Source organism: Mytilus galloprovincialis, chromosome 7 (genome assembly GCF_965363235.1).
Source record: "Mytilus galloprovincialis chromosome 7, xbMytGall1.hap1.1, whole genome shotgun sequence".
In the NCBI taxonomy this organism is placed as follows: Eukaryota; Metazoa; Mollusca; class Bivalvia; order Mytilida; family Mytilidae; genus Mytilus; species Mytilus galloprovincialis.
In genome coordinates, this window is record NC_134844.1 from 82,923,038 (window position 1) to 82,939,606 (window position 16,569).

The following is a 16,569-nucleotide window of genomic DNA, read 5'->3' on the forward strand; positions in this document are numbered from 1 at the left end:
TGTGGTCAGTTTGAAACTGTCATCACTCCTGCATGTACACCTGAAACTGAAGTTTATAGGCACAGTAGTTTGTGTCCGGAGACAGTTTTTACTGAGTGCGAGAAAACTACTTTAAAAATTGAGGATCCCATGGATATTGAATGTGACAAATCAATAAAGCTATGGTTGAATCGAAAGTTTGTCTTCCTGAAAGTAAAAATGTAAATATTGTTGACACCAAAAGAAGTGAACATTGTGTACCATTACAAATCATATTAAGTAGAAGAAATAATGCATTATTTATGTATTATTGTCATTTTGTTTATTTTCATTGGTTACATCTTCTGACATTAGACTCGGACTTCTCTTGAACTGAATTTTAATGTGCCTATTGTTATGCGTTTACTTTTCTACATTAGCTAGAGGTATAGGGGGAGGGTTGAGATCTCACAAACATGTTTAATCCCGCCGCATTTTTGCGCCTGTCCCAAGTCAGGAGCCTCTGGCCTTTGTTAGTCTTGTATTATTTTAATTTTAGTTTCTTGTGTACAATTTGGAAATTAGTATGGCGTTCATTATCACTGAACTAGTATATATTTGCTTAGGGGCCAGCTGAAGGTTGCCTCCGGGTGCGGGAATTTCTCGCTACATAGAAGACCTGTTGTTGACCTTCTGCTGTTGTTTTTTTTCTATGGTCGGGTTGTTGTCTCTTTGACACATTCCCCATTTCCATTCTCAATTTTATTGCCAGCAAGCATAACAAGGCAAGGTCAGCTATCATTACAAACACAGCCTCAAAGTCAGATATTAGTGCAAATTCAACCTGAAGGTCAACAAACAGAGCCTCAAGATGCGCGATTGGTCATGAACAAAGAACAAAAGTCACAAGGTAAGTAAGGTAGAAGATTGCAAACCATAGATATTTTTTTGTAAAGTAAAAACAAGTACATGTATTGAAAAGATTATGGAGATGTGGTCATAGTGGTATTTATTCCAATGAGACATCTTTCCATAGCGTAAGGACGAGGGTGTTATCGTCTTGTTTTTTTTTTGCTCAGGAGTTGCAGCCCTTTGAATTTCATTGCTTTAAAATGACACAAATGAATGTTATAGAAATTCAGGATAAAAATCTAAAGATAAAAAATGGCCAGAAATTATACTAATGAAGAGATCATGACATACTTCTAGGTAAAAACTTGCATATACAATAGTAGATTAGAAGGTATGTCTTCCAGTCTGTGTTTACTTATATTCTTTCTTCCCATATCAGGTTAATTTATTATTAAAGGATGTTTAATCAGATCAACTTTAAATTTACTAGTTGTTCATATAAATTGTGTAAACTTTTTACAATATGTCCCAAATAAGAGTTTTTACCACATTTTGAAATTCAATTATTACGGTCAATCTTGGTAAAGTGCACACCAACATTTATGTAACTGTGGCCACAAAAAAATAATACATGTGTTTCTGCTAAGGTGCTGAAAAAAGGGTAGGTAGGCAATATCATGTTATTTAACAAACATATTTTATCTGGTTACAACTAAGGAATATGCCTGTGCTTGTTCCAAAATGAAATAAAAAGTGTTAGGGTAGGCACTACAAATTAGGATAGGTAGGGTTAATGGAAACACTTGTATTATTTTTTTTTGGTCTTACTAAAGTAAGACTGGATCTGTCACAGTAGTGAAGTTGTACAGCAGAAATATATACTTGTATGTTCAGTAGTTGTTGTTTGTTGATGTGGTAAGTAAGTGTTTCTCTTTTCTCCGTTTTATACAGATTATACCTTTAGTTTTCTGTTTGAATTGTTTTACACAAGTCAATTAGGGGTCTTTTAAAGCTTTCTGTTCAGTGTGAGCCAAGACTCTGTGTTAGAAGCCGTACTTAGAACTATAATTTTCTACTTTTTATACCTAATGTTACAGGTAATTTGTCCTTTTTTTCAGAATAGTTTGAAAATAAAGTTGTTGAGTTGAAACGAAAATACAATTGAATGAATTGATTATATGATGGTTATTTACATCTTCAAAGAAGTTCTATATGATATTGTTCAAAATAGATACTTCTGTCAATTTTCTGAGCACAGCAATGAAGGGTTTAGCATGTTCAGTTGTTTGAATTGTGTTTAAGCATAATTATGATGTTTGACTTGGAAATTGGGCATATTACAATGTAGTATTTGTACATGCAAAAAACAACTAGAAGTGTATAAAAATTTATTGATTTTGAAAGTAAAAAAAAAATAACATGACTTCTAGACAATGATAGAAAACAAAATATGAAAAAATCACTAGATGCATCTAATTTTTGTTTTTATCAAATTTACTGTAATTTATGTACAGTTGCATGAATAACAGTAATTAAGCCTATGAATATGTAAAAAGTAAAATCACAAAAATACTGAACTTAGAGGAAAATCAATTCGGAAAGTCCATATTCACATGGCAAAATCAAATAACAAAACACATCAAAAACGAATGGACAAGAACTGTCATATTCCTGACTTGGTACAGGCATTTTCAAATGTAGAAGTTAGCACACATACGTTATAAGTTAATCAGCATTAATAAACAAAATTAAGACAAGTCAAATTGAATAAACATATATTATTAACAAGAATGTGTCCAAAGTACACGAATGCCCCACTCGCACTATCATTTTCCATGTTCAATGGACCATGAAATTGGATAAAAATATAATAAGGCATTAAAATTAGAAAAATAATATCATAAGGAACATGTGTACTAAGTTTCAAGTTGATTGGACTTCAACTTCATCAAAAACTACCTTGACCAAACACTTTAACCTGAAACATGCACTTTCATTTTCTATGTTCAGTGGACCGTGAAATTGGGGTCAAAAGTTTAATTTGGTTTAAAAATTAGAAAGATCATATCATAAGGAACATGTGTACTAAGTTTCAAGTTGATTGGACTTCAACTTCATCAAAAACTACCTTGACCAAAAACTTTAACCTGAAGCGGGACAGACGGACGAACAGACGGATGAACGAACGGACGGACAGACAGACGGACGAACAAACAGACAGACGGACGAACGAACGCACAAACCAGAAAACATAATGCCCCTCTACTATCGTAGGTGGGGCATAAAAATTAAAAACTTAAAATGGTGCTTTATGATTATTTAACATTGATTCTGACATCTTACAGGAACAATACCTGTACAATTGGAGATTCTGTAAAAAAAAAATGCATCATAGAAAATGAAGTAAATTATTTTGTTAATTTATATTGTAATGAAAGGCTTAAATGAGCAAAATGGTAGCTGTTAAATTTCTATCATGTTGAATTTTGATTTTGTTTATTTGTTTGCAGTTGTGAATATATTGTAAAAGAAATCATTTGCACAGTTTATGAACTTGACAGCATCATTTGTGCGAACTTCATAGAATATCCACATCCTTTCCAACTGCACCAGGTGATACCATCATAGAAAACCCTCCTCTTTGGTTGGTAGGGTCCGCCATGATAATATTTCCCATTCAAAAATGAGAAGGTTTGACAATTATCGAACCACCATCCTCCCTGATATTCTTTGGCACATCTGTAGGTGCCTACTAAGTCTGGTGTGGAAAACATCCTGTTGTTATTTTTTGACATTGAGTCTCCTGTATCCCCGCTGTAGCCACCGATGGATAGCGTGAAGTTTGTAGAATCCATCAGTTTGAAGTAGCTGTAGCGAGCAGTTTTGTTAATTCCTGCCCAATCTTGTAAGTTTACTGTCAGAATGCTGTTACCTGAAATAAACCAAACAGGATATCTATAGGACTATAACAGTAGGTAAGGTTAGGGGGTTCATCTTTTTAGATAGAAAGTTTTAATTTGAGAGATTTTTTTTTTAAACTTAAAAATGAGGAATCGTATTTATAAGTAATTCATAAAGTACATCATACAAAAATCCTCTTTTAGACATTAATAACATTTTTATAAAATCTTTCAATTAGATTGATTATACAATAGGTCTGGAGCTAGCATGTCAGTAACTGCTGATAGTCCCTTTTTGATTTATGTGTCATTGTCATTTTGCTTAGTTTCTTTTGTTACCAAATCTGACATTATATTCAGACTTCTTACAAACTGAGTTTTACTATGCATGTTGCATTTGTAGAGGTATAGAGGGAGGGTTGACATCTTACAAAACATATTTATAATATATGTTATTTTTGTGTCATGTTGGTCTCTTGTGGGGGAGTTGTCTCATTGACAATCATGCCACATCTTCTTTTTTATGTTTAACCCTGCTGCGTTTGTGTGGCTGTCCCAAAATACAAGTTACAATACGTCAAGATCCAACGCATTATCATGAGAAATACGCAGACACTTATTAAATTTATGTCTACACAAAAAAGGATGTGTGCATAGATAATTCCACTAACAATTTGGTGTTGAATTTATATTGTACTTATACTATAAAAAGATGCACTCGATTAAAATCCATTGATTTGCTTCAACAAGTTTCCTTTTGTTTTCATGTCTTTATTCTTAAATTAATTGTTAGTTTAAAATATTTGATGTGTTCATTAATTAACGTGTATATTTTTTGTTGTTTTGGAGAAGACGTTACTAAGGATACATTTCTTTCTAACACAAACGATGCAAACAACTAAGCGCGCACATGTTTTGATAATTTGTTTCTAACATACATTTGCAAAGTTTACACAAACTTTGACAAACTATGCAATCGCTAAAGATGCGTTTACAGTTTGTCGTCCGTCGTTTGTTAGTACAAACGCTACATTTGTTTCTAACTTTAACTTGATTAAACGATATATTTTTTCTACGTTTGTAAAATATCTGTTTACCAACAACATGTGCATGCATAATTGAAAGTTCAAACAAGGTCAGTAAAGACTTATTAAATGTTGTATTTGTTTTTACTTTCGAAGCGTTTAGAAAACAACAACAAACGCAACACAACGTTTACAAAATTTTGGTTAGAAAAGAAATGCAGTCTAAGTTGTAAAACTTGTGTCTAATCCATTTGTCATTTTGAACAATAAAATATGTTTATTAAAACTACAAGTAAAAACCTCGGGCCTTTGTGAGTCTTGTATGATTTTTAATTTCAGTTCATTTACATTTGTTTTGGAGTTTAGTTGTAAGTCCATTTTCATAGGACTAGTACACATTTTATTTAGGAGCCAGCTTTATCCCGCCTCCGAGTTTGGGATTTTATCGCTGTGTTAAAGACCCTTTGGTGGCCTTCGGCTATTTTCTGCTCTTTGGTAGGGTTGTTGTCTCTTTGACATATTCACCATTTCCATTCTCAATTTTATCTTACCTTGATGATTTGCCAAGTAGTATATTGAGTTAAGACCCGCCCAGTAATCTCCCTGAGAAGAACCAAAACCAGCTACGTAATCATGCCACATTCTGTTGAAGTTTTCTCTACCATCAATCCTGCGCTGAATTACATTGAAGGAGTTGTTTGGTGTATGCTCACAAATAATCTGAAATATAGAAGATTTGAATATGAATTAAATTAAAATGTAAAGTCAAGTAGAATAAGGCTGAAATCAACTTTATTGTAATCAAGTGATTTTGCCTCTCCTACAAATGAAGAGAATTTTTGCTATGTATTCATTTTCCACCTATTTGTCTGTCCCTCCTGTAGGACTACCAAGATAAACTTTAGTTGATGATGGTTAGTTACACCTGAGGTTTAAGGTATACCATGAAGGGTAAAATTTAAAGACTATCATGATCAGAAAAATTAGCACTTGTACTTTGCACAGAATCACTTCCACTGAGTAACAATACCAACTTAGTGGGTAATTTTATGTTTGAACATGATGTTTGGATATATTTTCTTGAAAAGTGACTATAAAGATTATAGAAAAAATATCTGATTGGGAAGTTGGATAACTATTTCACGATTGTTATGTTTTGGAAGTTACAGCAACTTTACTGTAGATTAATCATCTCCTGATAAAATTAAAAGAGTAATGAATTCAGACAAGAAAATTGGTAAAGACATGTATATTTGTATTTATTTCTGCCACATATTCAAACATACCAATGATGCTCTTTTAAGAAATGTTCATACCTTGAAGTAGGTCTTTGTTGTATTCATCCATAGTTTATACACACCACTCTTTTGGTAACCTCCAAGTTTTCTAGCTGCACCACAATCTAAACAAAATGATGTGGTAAATATTTAAAGGAGTTTATAAGTTTACCAATGTTTAATTAAAGCTATGAATTAGTGTACAAGTTATTATTTTTTGTAATCTTCTCTTTGCAGCCATTTGGCCGGGCATCTATAGATATGAAAAAAGTTTACCATAACATTCATTGAAGCATCACTTATTTTAATTCATTATTTGGATTTCTTCCTCTTTTTTTGGGAAGGGGGTCACATAAGAAAGCATCCTTAACCTTTATATATGTTACGTATTATCATAAATTACAGCTTACATTTCAATATTAAGAATGAACACAAATGCATCCACTTTCAGCGAAGACGGAAACAGCTAAAATTTAACTAAAATGCTATAATTGTGAAGATTTCAGTAATTTAGCATGACTTAATGATGCTAGTACCCGATATATGTGCATTGTATTGTCAAAAACAACGCATATTTATGTAGCAGAAACACTTCACTTTTCAATGAATAACTAAAAGTTTACATTTTAACAATTTTGTAAAACTGCTATATTTTGGGGCCAAAAAAAAGGAGTCTTACTTGACGTACTCCTTTGAATGTCTCTTTACCTATGCATTGCTTGAATTCCATTGAATTTTGTATAAATCTTTAAAACATAATATCAATTTACACCTTATAAGATTTATAAATCAGAAGGATATTTTTGGTTTTCCCTTGCAAAACATGAACTTCATAATAGTTTTCATATGAAAGACTGTTTGTGTTTATTACAAACGGCCTAGAGACAATATTTAAAACTAAAAATATTTCCACACAAGTACCTTATGAAGTTATATTCTAGATGAAATTAAATATTACCTTGGTATTGTTTATTATCATTTTCATTAACTGCCTCTTCATCCAGACCATTAACCAATGATAAACAAACAAACACAAATGCAAGTATCAATGTCTTCTTCATACCTATACCCATTTTAATTCTAATTAAGCTACCTGTTTAAATATAAAATATCAAGTCATATTTTAAACATAAAAACAAATTTTACTTTTATTATACATTTCCATAGCGCAAATACAATTAATTAAGTCAATTTAAAATAAAAATGTAAAAGACTCAATATAAATATATATTATATGCATCTTAATATTCTCACTATATTGTTATTTTTCAAAGGGCTGAGATTTTCCTCACAATCTCTTGTGTGGATTGAGACAGTGTGCACTCATGACCTTTTCTCATCATAATATATAGTTTTAAGATTTTAATCCATTATGATTTTAAACTATGAGAAAAAGAATTAAATACCAACACATCATATCAGATAATGATGAGTGATGCTAATTACATGTCTGATGCATTGTGATGGGTATAATCATTACTAGGCTGAGAATATGTTATTTATAAAGCTTGATAAATTTACTGGACAGAAATGCTGTGTCAGATTATTTTAACTTGCTAAGTCTATGAAGTCACAAGGTAACAATCCCAAGGGAATAATTTATGCATGCTAAATGTGCATATTCTGATCCATTCTTCATGGGCATGCATATGCATGACATATATGTTACATGCTTTGTGCACAATGTCAGGTGCATATTTAAGTAACTTAAGTCATTAAGGCTAGTCTATACCAAAGGTGTAACATTTTATTTATAAATTCTTAAATCAAATATATTTTATGGAAATGAAAGAACACAGAAATGTACTAACACTGAAAAGAATGTAGTTTTAAACTGAATTTAAAATACTCTGAATATTAAGCAATAATTATATTATTTATTGTAAAACTTTAATAATTATATTATTCATTGTAAATTGAATTTTAGTTACTCTTATGATATGCATAAAGTTAATGAAATAATATTAAATACATACTCACAATTGCTGTTTACATGTAAATTATATCAAAGATTCAAATAACTGTGAAAATAATATTTCATGCTTACAATTATATTACCGGTAACAGGATAGTCTCTCTCCAATCCAGGAAGTTTAAATAAAAAGGATTGAAGGAAATCGTGAAATAAATGAACAAGCAATGTGTCACTTAAAGTCACATGTCTATATTCAAGTGAGAGGAAGAATAACTTTTTTCATAGCTCAATATGTTTGAAGAGTCAATTGAGGAATCCAGGATTGAGTGTTGGAGTCACTTGGTGATAGACAAAAATGAAAATAAAAAATTAAACAATTAAAGATATTAAATATCAATATCCTGTTTAGAAAGTATTGCAATTGATTGCTTATTTAATTGTTGTAATTTTCAAACCCCACTTAGGGCATTATGTGTTTTGGACTGTGTGTCCATTGGTTCATTCGTTCATTTGTCTGTCCAACTTCAGGTTAAAGTAGTTTCTAATGAAGATCGTAACATCCAATCAACTTGAAACTTAGTACACATGTTCTATATCCAATAATATGTTTATTGTAATTTTAATGCCAAATTTAAGTTTTGACCCCAATTTCATGGTCAACTAAACATAGAAAAGGATGGCAGAGTGAGACATATGTGTACTTGGGACACATTCTGGTTTAATGCCCCATTTATGGGCATTATGTTTTCTGGTCTGTGCGTCCATTCTTTCATCCGTTCGTTCTCCGTCTGTCTGTCCCGCATCAGGTTCAAGTTTTTTGTTGAGGTAGTTTTCGACGAATTTGAAGTCCAATCAACTTGATACTTAGTATACATGTTCCTTATGATATAATCTTTCTAATTATAATGCCAAATTAGAATCCTGACCCCAATTTCACGGTCCACGGGACAAAGAAAATGTGCAATTGGGGCATCCGTGTACTATGGACAAATTCTTGGGTTTTTTTTATGTTTTTCTATATAAATATACCAGATTGATCCGGTACCAGTTGTTATCATCACATTTGTTATCAGATGTACTCTTGTCTATTATGGAACAAAACAGTCTCTCAAAGAAATTTGGTCATTCTGACCTGAAATTTTAAGCTTCATTAACTACTGTTAAGTTGTGCTTCTAGTGTAGATCTATAAGATACTTTATATTAACCCCCAATCATATCTTCCATTGCCTTATATTAAGGAGTAAGTTTCAGCTAATTTTTCAATCAGTAACCTATGTTACACATGCACATATATTGTTCGTGAGGCTGTATCTTTGAAAGTATTAAACCACTACCGGGAAAAGTAGTGATATTGACCAGTCACCTATATCTATTTGGCTTCCTTGATTTGTATGGAACATCCAAGCTTACATCTTATCAATAATAATAGTCAATTGTATTACTGTAGATTTATACCTCCTGCTATTCTTAAACTATTTTGATACATTTAAAATCTTTTTAACTGTATATTTGAACTTATATTCATCTATGTTAGTGAAAAAGACCAAGAAACAAGAATTTACACCAAAGGAGGTTGGCAGACTGTCTTCAAATGGAAGTCACATTGGACAGATCATGGGATTTAGGAACGGAAAATGTTGATATAGATCAAGAAGAAGTTGGTTTATCATCTAATTTACAAACAGAAATGCAGACAGTACAGATATAACATGATTCTGGAGACAAGAAGGGTAATTGTATATGTATCTGTCCAAAGTCAGGAGCCTGTATTTGAGGGTTGTCAATTGTTGCTGTATATCATTGTTGTTTTGTCCATTATTTTTTATTTATTAAATCAGGCTGTTAGTTTTCTTGTATTAAACTGATTTACATAGCTGACTTATAATGCAGTAAAGGTTTTACTTATTCTATGAATTCTTTTTGTTCAATTATGAAACACAAAATCATGGACTTTGCAAAGGGCATCATTGTATGCTCTTTCCTTGCAGTATCTGTAGTATAATTCCAAGATCAGTTAATATTGCAGAAAGCAAAATTTGTTACTATAAAAAGCTTTAATCTGATACTTTTATTTTACACAATATATTATATTTATCAACCATACTTTGTTAAAAAAATCTTTAAATACAGAGGTGGAGACTACTGACCAAAAGAGATCTAGAAAACGAAAATGTTTGGAAAATATGGAAAACCCCAGAACAGAGGTGAGTTCTCTATTATGCTTACTGGTTTTCTTTTTCACGACTGTAGAAGGGAGAATAATATAACTATAAAAAATCTTGCCAACTAATTTCTCTCTTATTATGAGTAATAGCTAGAACAACTATATCTGGTATATGCGTACCATGCAAGGTCCTCATACCTGTCGGACAGTTTTCACTTGACCTCGACCTCATTTCATGGATCAGTGAACAAAGTAAGGTTTTGGTTGTCAAGTCCATATCTCAGATACAATAAGCAATATGTCTAGTATATTTGTTGAACAGAAGGATTGTAAGGTGTGCATGTCCAACTGGCAGGTGTCATCTGACCTTGACCTCGACTTTCATGATTCAGTGATTATAGTTAAGCTTTTGTGTTTTGGTCTGTTATTATTAATTATAAAATTTAGCGCTAGTCCGGTAGTCCGGGACTAGTAAAATATGCGTCGGACCAGTAGATTTTGTCAGCTGGTGGTCCGGCGGACCAGTAGAAATTTGTTGATAAAAATCACTGATTGCATCGCAATCTCCGTTTGTTTACAAAACAATTTACCTGTGAAATCAATTACACGGTACTGGGGGGGGGGGGGGGGTATTACAATTGATCAAGTTAATTAATAACTCGGGTGAGCGTCCTTCACAACAATACAAAATGTGGAAATTTTTGGAAGGAGTTAAAACGCCGGACAAAAAAATTAAGATAACTGAAAATCAAAAGGAAGATCGAAATAAAGTGTACGAAAGTGACAAAAGGAAACGCAAATACCAAAAATCATGGGAAAAAGATCGTGAATGGTTACATTATATAGTAGATCGGAATTTTGATAAAGAAAATCATTGAGATTACCAAAGCCTTTATCAAAATCAGAATAAAGACTATTCCTTGGTTACTGTCTAACTTATGTAAACGAAAGCATCAAAATAAAATTAAACATCTGTCATTTATATTAGTGTTTGTCAAATTAATGTCATTTTTGCAGGACCAGTAGATTTGGAGTCGGACCAGTAGAGTTTTCAGTTCACTGGTCCGGCTGGCTAGTACACAAAAAAGCTTAAATTCGACCCCTGACTGTATGCAATATGTCTACTAACTATATTTGGTGTATAGAATGATTGTAAGGTATACATGTCCAACTGGCAGGTGTCATCTGACCTTGACCTCATTTTCATGGTTCAGTTGTCTAAGTTTAGTTTTTGAGTTTTGAGTCTTTTTTCTGATACTATATGCAATAGGTCAACAATATTTGACCGTTGACCTCATTGAATGTCATATCTTTTGGTTTATAAATCATTGTAAGAACCTCATCAACAATTGGTTTATTATATGACTTTTTATCATTAACCAATTTGCATGTATGTGCTCAGATACTCACTTCTTTTAAAACTGATCTTTGATTTTTCAACTAAATATATCATCTGCTTTTGCCAATTTTTTAAGTTGAATATTTAATAAAACTTACTAAAAAATACAAAATAGGAGAAAAAATAATACTGAAAACAAGAAAAAAAAAACAACCGAAAAAAACCTGGGAATTTACAGGACAGTTACAAGGACATTGTTCGAAATCTTTTATGAGCTTCTCATGATTTAAGTAATTGTGAATACATGTATATATAGTCATATAATAATGATTTAAGTCATGATGAATTTTTATACTTACCAAATGCACATGATTATAATCAATTGATACACAACATTAGGAAAAGAGTTTTTTCCAAGCCATACCATGAATAAAAGAATTTGTCGTGTGTATGTGAGTAAGAATTAGCGAGTGATTGGATGGGTGTGTAGTCAAATTACATTTGTATGTCTTGTCCTGTACATATTCTCTTGTTTTGTGTTTAACATGCTTGTAAACTTAAAAAAACTTTGATTATTATGAATCTGCATGTATATATCTATGTTGAAAAGACCCACACCTAGACTCTGGCTGTTGGAAATCCTCTTTAAATAAATAAAGAATTAAATTGAATTTAAAAAGAATTGGATCATCTAGTAATCTCATTTATTTTTACTTTACCAGGCAGAGTCCTCGTCACCTAAAATCAACAAAACTGGTGCAGATGATATTGGTAAAAATGATATTGTTAAACCTGGTACCAGTGATAAAGAAGATATTACAGGTACGTGTAATTATATAGAAGATTACTATGGACTCATTATTATTCGTTGGGTATCAATTTTCATGGATTTCTTGGGTGCGTGGAAACTACGATATTTCTAAATGCAGACTTTTTTGAAAGCCATGAAATAAAATATCCACGACAAATTGGAAAATTAATCAATCCACAGTATCTTGATGGATGACATAAAATGCAACATTTATTAAACCTTTTAGAGGTGATGGTCTATGCATATCATTTGTGTATCTGGTATTTATCACCAATGCAAGATTTACCATAAAATTAGAATGATAGAAACTTATTATTGCCCATAAAATGATGATTTTGACTTCTTTAAAGACTCCTTTTAAAAGTATTTAAAAAAACTGAGATAGATAGATACAAATTTAAACAACATAAAAGATCAGGAAAGTGAGGTTAAAAAAAATGTAACATAACTGAAACTATTATCAGTAATTCATATTTTATGCTCAAGCTACAGCTGAGGGTAGGGGGAGGGGGGCTTTTAGTTTTTCCCTTACATCCATCTGTCCTTCCACACATCCCAAAATTACTGTCTGTTTTCCATCTTAAGTTGTGTGCCAACCAATGTTATTAAACTTAAACACAATGCTAACATTGTTTAGCACAGATTAAGTTTGAATTAGATCTGGATGAAGTGAGTTTTACCGTTCTCAAGTTATATCCTTTTATAAATGAAAAAAAAAATCTGAATTTGTAATTTGATTTTTTTTCTATAGTACTGGACAGGATTAAACTTTACTCATGTCATGTCTTTATTTATTTGAAACAAAGATAAATTCTGCACAATTTTATGAAAAGTAAAAATTTAACAAAGGCTAAAAGGGGAAAATCAATGGTGTTATTACGCTTATAGTTTTGTTTATTTCAGTCAAGTATCTGGCCGTGTTCAAAAGAAAGAAAAATAGCGATACAATGACAGCAGGTTTGTAACTTTTCTTTTTTCTCAGCTGTATAAACAAATGTGTGGGACAAGCCATAGGCCCTTTCTTCAAATTTATACTTCAGTAACTTTAGAATAAGGGCATTTTTGATTATGTCAAGAAGACATAATTTACTATCTTGCTCAATTATTTCCGCACTTAATGCTGTTGACAATTATATAGAATATGAATAAAAGGAGAATTTATTAAAAATAATTACAATTGAGGATTATTTTAATAATTCTGTTGTAACAACCTTCATTCTGTATTAAACTTCACTACATAGTACTAGTCTCATGTACATCACCCAATGATAATGTATGTCTTTGAAAAAACAATTTTAAAAGCATACTGTGAAAGTATAAAGAATTCAAAAGCTCAGAATGACAGTGCAAATCTACACAACAACATACCTGCTTTGTTTTGTAATTTTTTTAAACACGAACATTAAAAAAACACTTTTGTTTATATTATAGGCAACTTTTTGATATTATGTTGTGTGAAGTATAGTATACGCAATGGGTCTGGCGTATGTACTAAATTTAGTCCTGGTATCTATGATGAGTTTATTTATATACTTCACACAACATAATACCAAAAAGAAAAACAACCCTCCAGTCCTATCAACCTCAGACCTGCCAACTATCATGACTTTCGCGTATCATCCCGATTTTCATGCCTTAACCCGAATTTAGATCGCGATCGTCAAACAAGTCAAAAACCCGATTTTCACAAAATATACCTGAAAAAAATATTGGAAGTTTTTCTGATCAATTTCCATGAATCTAAAATTTTACCTGGCGACATATTTCTGACAAGTTCACGACCCTTCGCTAATCAACAATCACACCAGATGTCATTATTGTTGTTTCTAGTAATCCCCTTATCTGATAGGTCAACATTTGCTGTAGTTTCAAGACAAAATCGCAATTAACTGAAAGACAAAACCTGTGATGAAGTCATTAGAAAGCAGCGTTTATTTTGAAATCCGTTTAAAACTTTGAAATTGGCAGACATGTTTTTGTTCTGATTTTAAAATCAACGCCATTTAGTATTCACTTCTACTGTAAGAGAACCTCTGAATATAAAGAAAGATTACTCACATTTTATACGTTTTCTCTGTAGATTATTACTGATGAACTATCTCAAAATCTTTTTTTATCCTTCTAACTTTTGGACATTTAGTTTGAGGTCATTTTGGTCATGGTGCAAAAATAAGAAGGTATTTGGAGGGAAGAAAAGGGGATATTTACCTTGTCTCTGTAATACTGATAGACTAACTCCAAATCTTTCTTCATCCTTTTAACATTAGGACATTAAGAGGAAAATCATTTGAGTCATGGTGCAAAGAGAAGAAAGTCTTTGAAGGGGGAAGGGGATGGTCTTCACTATGAATCCATTATTCTTAAATTCATTTTTCTCTAAATCAAGTTAGTTTGCCAATTAATATGTACAAGAATCATACAAATAAATGAAATCAAGGCTTATTAGCTCATCTTCAGTATAGCAAAGAAAACTGAAGAGATATGAGGCTATTTCAAAGAGATATGAGACTGTTTCAAGAGTAAAAGTTCATAGAAACGCTGCAACAAAATGTAACCCTTAAATCTGGTTGCACGCTAAATCCACCATGGAGATTTTCAAAATTTGGCTGGTCTAAAACCTTATCAACAAATTGACCACAAGATAGGTACGACACCTATACATCATGAAAAGACAAGAGAAAATAATTTCACTTTAATTAACTACATTCAACCATATGAAATTGTATTTATGATGATGGGGAAATGTTACCGATTGGTTTTGTTTTACTTTTGAAATTACAAATATGAAAAAGTTATAGAAATAAATCAAAATGTGCTTTTAACAACTGTAAGTTATCTTTATCCTTAGATTGAATTTTATGAATATTTAGATTGAAGCAAATACTTAAAATCATCAAATTGTGAATTCTGAAACAATTAGTTTTCATTATTTTTTATATATTTTTCAGGAGAAACGATAACGCGGAAAATTTGATGCTGTGGATACAAATATTAAAGGTGAGTACAATGCATATGCTAAGCAATTTTAATTTTACCCTGTTTTTTTTTGGGGGGGGGGGGACAGTACCTAATTGTATTCAGCTATCTTCTGTTCAAATTTTAATCGTTATTTCAATTTTGATTTGATGTAGTCTGCTATCATATGGACACTTTAAGGTCAGAGTCATTGACATTAATTGCACAATTATGCATTCTTGGTAATATTTTCAGAAGCATACACCAAAATGTTGATTAGGAATATTCTAGACAATTGAAATTCAACCAATGATGTGACGTTATTTTCATTTTGGTGTAAAAACAATGAGATTGCCCATAGTCCATTAGATTCTAAAAAGGCGAATTGCAGTCCACTAAGATGGGATATTTGAATTAAAATTTTTGAACAAATTGAGAGTATAGCATTAGAAGAGGAATATCAATATTGTATTTTAATAAGCTGCCATAATCAATTTGGGATTTTACAGCAATGATTATCTGTGTTACTGTGAAATCCCTAAAAGAGACAGAAAGAAAGACAAAGGTGTTTCTTTTTTGTTTGCATGAGCAATTGTTAAGTTTCTGCTTAAGGGAGTTCGTTTCTCAATTTCAACTAAATTAACTTTTCAAAACACTAGTTTATATTGATAGGGGATTAATAAAGGAATCCAAAGAGCAAATAAAATATGTGGGTCACCGATTTTGTTTTTGAGATATTAGCCGTTGGAATTTTGGCGGGAAAAAATTCTCTCTTGACTTTTCATAGCTTTATCATTGACAAGTTTAAGTTCTCAAAAACTTTTAAAAAATCATTAAAATTTTATAACACTTTTACAGATGGCTTGTCATTATACATATAAAAGATTTACAAAAAGAAAAATGGGCGTCACCGGGCAAATTTTTTAAAGTATTCAAATGGATAAAACCAGAAGAATCCGAAAATCTGACAAAAAATCCAAAGCTTGACAAGCCAGCTTCCTTAAGGTGGTATGTAACAGTGAGATAATTTTATATATAACTCTGTAAAAACCTGTTGAACTTTTCATTCAAATCTATTGTTAATAAAATATTAAGCATCTAAAAAATACATGTATCACACATTAGTAGATGCCATGAAATTAACCAAATCTTATGTTGTACTGTTATACCACTGTCCCAGGTTAGGGGGAGGGTTGGTTATTGATGAATATGCCTGTCCCAAGTCAGGAGCCTGTAATTCAGTGGTTTTCGTTTGTTTATGTGTTACATATTTGTTTTTCGTTCATTTTTTTTTACATAAATAAGCCCGTTAGTTTTCTCGTTTGAATTGTTTTACATTGTCTTATCGGGGCCATTTATAGCTGACTATGCG

The 16,569-nt window shown here is 31.6% G+C and overlaps 2 protein-coding genes across 4 annotated transcripts in view; one reads left to right on the forward strand and one right to left on the reverse strand.

Annotated features, from left to right (window-relative positions):
• The window catches only part of LOC143083818 (retinoic acid receptor alpha-like), a 54,100-nt gene that overhangs the window by 29,024 nt on the left and 8,507 nt on the right, over positions 1-16,569 (forward strand). The gene's annotated exons all lie outside the window — the stretch shown is intronic.
• Positions 3,257-8,170, reverse strand: LOC143083819 (fibrinogen-like protein 1). Of its 3 annotated transcripts, none has more exons than XM_076260195.1 (5): positions 8,060-8,170; positions 6,971-7,105; positions 6,052-6,137; positions 5,287-5,455; positions 3,257-3,742 (listed from the first exon to the last, which is right to left on the reverse strand). In XM_076260195.1, exons 2-5 carry the CDS (start codon positions 7,083-7,085, stop codon positions 3,357-3,359), a joined length of 756 nt encoding a protein of 251 aa, XP_076116310.1. In that variant the 5' UTR covers positions 7,086-7,105; positions 8,060-8,170; the 3' UTR covers positions 3,257-3,356. The 3 variants fall into 3 exon arrangements, with proteins under 3 accessions (XP_076116310.1, XP_076116309.1, XP_076116311.1); XM_076260194.1 differs by having other exon boundaries at positions 7,989-8,082; XM_076260196.1 differs by having other exon boundaries at positions 7,993-8,065.

Excerpts from the sequence above, each read along its gene's own strand:
- LOC143083819 (XM_076260195.1), bottom strand. The coding sequence starts at position 7,085 with ATGGGTATAGGTATGAAGAAGACATTGATACTTGCATTTGTGTTTGTT. Across the intron at positions 6,138-6,970 it reads TGATAATAAACAATACCAAG|ATTGTGGTGCAGCTAGAAAA; the intron begins GTAATATTTAAT and ends CATTTTGTTTAG. Across the intron at positions 3,743-5,286 it reads CTACTTGGCAAATCATCAAG|GTAACAGCATTCTGACAGTA; the intron begins GTAAGATAAAAT and ends GGTTTATTTCAG.